The sequence below is a fragment of the Somniosus microcephalus genome, unplaced genomic scaffold, assembly GCF_052327205.1.
Source record: "Somniosus microcephalus isolate GS21.2 unplaced genomic scaffold, FLI_Smic_1.0 unresolved_chr2, whole genome shotgun sequence".
NCBI lineage: Eukaryota > Metazoa > Chordata > Chondrichthyes > Squaliformes > Somniosidae > Somniosus > Somniosus microcephalus.
In genome coordinates this window covers 91,908,823-91,915,293 of record NW_028225180.1, presented here as the reverse complement: position 1 = coordinate 91,915,293, position 6,471 = coordinate 91,908,823, and the positions used below count along the sequence as shown (strand labels likewise).

The 6,471-nt window shown below is 54.3% G+C and overlaps 1 protein-coding gene across 1 annotated transcript; it reads right to left on the bottom strand.

Moving 5' to 3' along the window:
• Positions 1-419: 419 nt before the first annotated feature.
• On the bottom strand, positions 420-5,748 carry rtn3 (reticulon 3). The gene is given in 3 exon segments (XM_085976354.1): positions 420-1,907; positions 1,909-3,782; positions 5,607-5,748. Coding segments are annotated over 3 exon segments (3,474 nt in total). The 5' UTR covers positions 5,734-5,748; the 3' UTR covers positions 420-434.
• Between the last annotated feature and the right edge of the window lie 723 nt (positions 5,749-6,471).

Below are 6,471 nucleotides of genomic sequence, written 5' to 3'. Positions count from 1 at the left end.
ACACACCCCCCAGACAGAGACACACACACACCCCCCAGAGACACACACACCCCCCAGACAGAGAGACACACACACCCCCCAGACAGAGAGACACACACACCCCCCAGACAGAGAGACACACACACCCCCCAGACAGAGAGACACACACACCCCCCAGACAGAGAGACACACACACCCCCCAGACAGAGAGACACACACACCCCAGACAGAGAGACACACACACCCCCCAGACAGAGAGACACACACACCCCCCAGACAGAGAGACACACACACCCCCCAGACAGAGAGACACACACACCCCCCCAGACAGAGAGACACACACACCCCCCAGACAGAGAGACACACACACCCCCCAGACAGAGAGACACACCCCCCAGGCAGAGACACAGTTTTAAGTGTAGTTGGGTCAAATTTGCACAGGGAGATCCCAGGCTTTAATTTAAACACTGGTTAAAGGTGGTGGGATGCGGGTTAATAAACAAAAAGATGCAGAGAGCGAAGCGTTTACCTGCCGTCCTGCTCAGCCGCTTGGAACCCTCGACACCAACCGCCATTTCCACCTCCACAGCCTCCGCGGGAGCTTGGGGTCTCTGCTCCGGTCTCACATCAGAGCCACCGGGAGGCCTGGTACCCGGGGGACGTGCTGCAGGCTGGACAGGGCTTTCGGCAACTTCCTGCTTCTGACCAGAGCCCAGGACAGCCTGTTCCGGACGGTCAGTTTGAGGAGAGCTTTTGGTCGTCTCCCCCTCGGTCAGTTGGAGCCCGGCTCCAGGAGCTGGTGGAACGAAGCTCTCTCCCGGGCAGGCTCTCCGTCCACCCATGGCCCCTTGGTCCTTCTCCGCAGCCGGGCTGCCTGCCGGACCCTCGGGTGAAGGGCCAACCTCGGCTACTTTCTGCTCCATTGTCGGTCCTTGGGCTCCAGCCAATCCCGACAAGGGCAGAGTCCCAGGGCGTGAAGCCTCGTCCGGCACACTGGCCGCTTCGGTCTTCTCCGCACAGGTCTGGGCGAGGTCTACTGGGGGATGCCTTGGAGCCTGGGTCAATGGTGCAACCGCACACGCAACCAGGTCCACTGGAGAGGGAGAACGTTCAACTTCTGTGGGCATCAGAGGGTCAGTTATTGTAGGCATGGACTTCAGAGGGTCAGTTATTGTAGGCATGGACTTCAGAGGGTCAGTTATTTTAGGCACGGACTTCAGAGGGTCAGTCATTGTAGGCACGGACTTCAGAGGGTCAGTTATTGTAGGCACGGATCTCAGAGGGTCAGTTATTGTAGGCATGGACTTCAGAGGGTCAGTTATTGTAGGCATGGATCTCAGAGGGTCAGTCATTGTAGGCATGGACTTCAGAGGGTCAGTCATTGTAGGCATGGACTTCAGAGGGTCAGTCATTGTAGGCATGGACTTCAGAGGGTCAGTCATTGTAGGCATGGACTTCAGAGGGTCAGTCATTGTAGGCATGGACTTCAGAGGGTCAGTCATTGTAGGCATGGACTTCAGATGGTCAGTCATTGCAGGCATGGACTTGACAATATAAGATGGGGTTTGAACGACTATGGGCGTGGATCTGATGATGACCGACTGGGTTTGAACCAGTACTGGTGCCGGTGTCACCGGGACAGACTGCATTTCCCCGACAATCTGGTCCCTTTGGATTGCCGACCTGCGGATCATCTCCTGCAAAGGGCCAGAAGTATCTCCCACCATCGAAAGCTCCACAGTATTGGCGAGGTCAACCAAGTGTTGAGTGTCCACCGACCGCTGAGAGACAGGGGGAGCAGTTGGAGACGGGGCAGGTTTCTCTAGAAGAGGGCTGTCCTCACGGGACAGGACCGGCGAGGTCCCAGGGCTGGGTTTTGGTTCATGTCTGCCCGGTTCTTCCGCTGTGGACGTCTGCTCCTCAAAGGGGGAGATGGTCTGCTGCAGGAGGAGAGGGGGAAAGAGACGCTTCTGAACCCGAAGATGCAATTTCTCCGACGGTCACCTTCGCTCGTTCAACTGCCTTGTCTCTGGCGAGACTCAGCTCTGGTGGAGGTCCTGCAGCCTCCCCCTGGCCCTCCACTGGAGAATCTTTGGTATCTCCAGGTTGTCTCCTACCCCCTTCAGCATCTTTGGGCAAAGGGTTTACAGAGTCAGCCTCGCCGTCACTGGCCACCTGCTGCGCCATAGTCTCCGTAACGTTTATTATTGGAACCGAAACGAGTTTCTCAAGGCCACTAGAATCACCCATTAGCTTCTGTTCATTGATGACTTTCTGTACCAAGGAGTCACGTACTGGGACCGCCTTGAGATCTTCAATAACAGTATCATCCGATTCTCCAGAACTATCCACTTCCATGTTCTCCAATGTTTCGGGTAGGACATGATCCAAGGCAACGCCTGTTCCAACTGTTGGAACTCGCCAGGTGCACTGGCTCGAAACAGAGTCTTCAATGAGTTGGGAAGTTGCCTGAACAGAAGAAATCTTGGTCTCCTCTTCCAGGGAACATAGATAACCTATCGGGCTTCTGGCCAATATCTCCGGTGAGGTTTCACGGGGCACAGTTACTGGATCAATCAGTCGTCCATTTCCCACATCTGTTGTAGTCCTGGTGGTAACACTGCTGGATACAGTCATTTGTTGGCCTGAAGTCACCACAGTGTTATCTGGAGTGGTCTTTGTAGGCAAGTCAGTGCAAACTTCTCCAGGGGACGGTCCACCAGTTCCAGGTGTGGTCACTGGCTCCATCGTCCTGTCTGAAGGACGCTGGTCCAAGTTCATTTCAAGACCGAAGACTGGTTTCCCTTTATCCTGTGGCTGAGGAGCCAGATCCCAAGGATTAAAATCAGGCGAGCTGGTCACTGAACCAAATAGAGAAGGTGGAACGCTTTTGAAAGCCACTTCCGTGGGTGATGACTTCACACCTTCTGCGATGGTGCTTTGCCCGAAGGGGTCCTCTTTTTTGGCTTTGCTTCGTCCGTCATGAATCTCCTCCAGAACGTCTGGTTGAGTGGGGAGCAGGACATTCTGTAGGATGCTCGTCTTCAAGCCAGTGGCAGCAGCTTCCTCGGCTTTGGTCCCAGGTGTAGTTTCACCCAATGGGCCCCTTTCGATCCCGCCAGTGAAGAAGAAAGACTTCTTTGGCGCTTCCAGGTCCACACTGCGCTCGTCCAAAGCCAACAATGGCTTTGAAGGCTGTTCCTCACAAGATCCCTTCTCTTGCATCTCAGTAAGGACCTCGAACGGAGAGTCAGGGGTGAGTCTTTCCAATGAGTCTTCTTCCTGCGAGGAGTCTATGGAAGAAGGTTCACTTTTCGCTAGCTCCCCAATAACTTGGTCTCTCCCAGTCCCAAGCTGAACTATCTCCATTGGATGATGCACTCCTACTTCTGTTGTCCCTTGTGCCGACACGAGTGGGCCTTCCTGCTTCCCAAATATCAGCCCAGGCTGGCTCATCCAACTGTAGTTATCAAAAACACTTCCCGGTTCAGGCCGGCTGAACGCTGCTTCGATCCCAGAATCAGTGCCAAGGCCATGGGAGCCACTCATGCCCCGAATGACTGCCGCTCCCAAAAGTTCCTTCTCCGTGTCCGACAGAGCGGTCTCATTCGATGGGTGGGTCAAGGCAGGAGATCGGCCTCGATCCAAGAGAACGTCAGGAGTCGCAACAGGCTCGGGTTGGGGCACAGAGCCGAGAGGGGAAGGCGAGAAAGGACCCAAGGACTCAGAAACGCTCACACAGCTCGGCTGTTGTGCAGAGGCACTGCGATCAGGGAGGAGCGTTTGGAGCGGCGCCGATCGCTCTGTGAGCAGATAGCAAGAGAAATTCAGAAACGATAAAACAGACAAACCAGTCTCGCAGCATGCAGTGCTTATTGGGAAAGGAGTGGGGGGGGGGGGGGGGGGGGTGGGTGGGGAAGAAAGTGACCTCAGCGTACATGCACGGGAGGGACACTTGATCCACAATGCACAACAGCCATCTGACAGCAAAGGAGGAGGGCTTTCCCCGTACGGGACTAGAAAGGTAGGAAGGAAATGGCAACTTAAAAGAAACATAAAACTAAAAAGACAAACGACAAGCAACAACATTGCAGCAACTCAATGGGTGTTGGGACTCAAACTGAGGGAGGAAAGGCTACATCTGATTGGATAATCGTTTGCCTTTTGAAAGGGGCATTGTCACCACTGAATACACACAGGACATTTCCCCCCCGCCACCCCGCTCCCCCACATCAACACCGGACACGTTAAACATTGCATTACTCGCACACCAGAGGTCCCGGACCAGCATGGAGACAATCCCCCTTGAAATGGCCAGTCAAATCATCTCAATAGGCACAAAAGGTCAAATGAAGCCAAGCTTGTTGGGAGTTGTGGAATTGGCTCCTCGATCTCTACACTATATCCATGCAGGCGCTCGTGGTCACCAGGCCAGCTCGGCACCATTTAAACTGGCCCGACCCTTCCAGGCCAGGCCAGGCCAGGCCCCAGTATGGCTCCCAGTCAGTGTCCCGATAGAAATGTGCATGGCTCTTAAAAGTACAACGTAAAAAAATAAACGCAATGCTTTTAATAACTCACGTTGAATTATCAGCCTGGTTTGCATTTGTGTACATGCACCCCTCTCCCTCCTTCCCCCAGAATCCCAGGTGTGGGGGGGTGGGATGTGGGGGGGTGGGGTGTAGTGGTTCCGTTACTAGACTAATAACCCAGAGAACAACAGTTCAAATCCCACCACGGCAGTTTGAGAATCTGAATTTGGTTCAGGCCGGGATCAGTAAGTGACCGTGAAACTATCGAGTGTCCTAAAAACCCAACTGTAGGGAAGGAAACCTGCCGTCCGTACTCGGTCTGGGCCGATATGTGACTCCAGTCCCCACACCAACCTGGTTCACTCTTAACCAAGCCCCTCAGTTGTATGAAACCCAGTGCCAACTAGGGACGGCCAACAAATGCCGGCCTTGCCAGCGAGGCCCCCATCCAGAGAATGAATTAAAGAGCAAAACTCAGCTGATGTGTCGCTGTGTCTTCTGTTATGGAGCCATTCGGGCCAGGATGGTCCCACACTCAATCCCTGGGCTGTGTGGAGTCGGTAAAGACTTCCAAAATCTGCCCCCTCAGGTGGATGTAAAAGATCCCACGGCCACTATTGGAAGAAGAGCAGGGGGAGTTCTCCCCGGTGCCCATATTTAGCCCTCAACCAACATCACTGAAACAGATGATCAGGTCATTATCGCATTGCTGTTTGTGGGATCTTGCTGTGCAAAAATTGGCTGCCGCGTTTCCCACATTACAACAGTGACCACACTTCAAAAGTACTTCATTGGCTGTGAAGCGCTTTGGGAGGTCCTGAGGTGGGGAAAGGCGGGGGAGAAACGGGAGTTCTTTCTCTCTTAGGGAAGGTGGGAGGAGAATGCCCCCCACTGGTCTCCGCTCAGCGACCCCTGGTGAAAGTTCAAACGTACGGGGCGGAAGGGGTCAGGATTGGCCTCAATGCCCTCCGCAGACCAGGGCTCGCCCGCCAAGAGTGGCCGCTCGGGTGAGCTGGCATTTAAGAATTTATTAAAATAGATACGCAAGGGAGGTTTATTGGAAATTTGGTAAAGCGAAGAGGAGATTGAACTTGCCTTCAGGTACAGAGAAAGGCTGAGAGGAGGAAGAAAGCAAATTATCTGAAAAATATAAATACAACAGATGGTTAGACCGAGAGGGCACCGGTAACAGTGGCAGAGTCGGACACCTGCCTCTGCCCATCCGGCAAAGGGAACAGCTTCTCTCCCCCAGTACAGAGAGACTCGGAGACACTCCTCCCCCCCATTCAATCTCCCTTAACCATCTCTGCTCCAAGGAGAACAATCCCAGCTTCTCCAGTCTCTTCACAGGCTTTGCCTGTGTAACAGTGTGTGCCATCTGCAGCATGATGGCCAGGGGGACAGGGCGACGATACCAGCTGATCCCCCACGGTGTTGCTCACAGTAGGTTGGATGATGCGGCAAGGACGGAGGACTGGTGAGTTATACCACGGGATGCACGAGGGATCACTGCAGAGTGGCAACTGCTTGTAGGTTTCAGGCTGCAGGTCAGGTACAACCAGCATTAAGATTTTGTTCAGTGTCGAAAGAAATGGGGAAACATCGCGAGTGTGCGTACAGTACATGTCCCAGAAACCCCAAACACAGGAAACCACCAACACAGCTCGGGTATTACCACACCGTGCCCAGCGGATTCCGTCCACGTTCCGCTTCCTTCTCCACCTACTCACAGCATCTGCCCTCTCTTCCTCACTGCCCTATGACCGAGGGGGAATGGCCGCACGAGGGAACCGAAGAAAGCACCAAGCACTTTCCAATTAGACATGAGCTCCAGAATCCATCATCTCTCCTCCTCCTCCTCCGACCCCGCACCTTCCCACCATCCATCACCTCTCCCTCCGCCCCCGCACCTTCCCACCATCCATCACCTCTCCCTCCGCCCCCGCACCTTCCCACCATC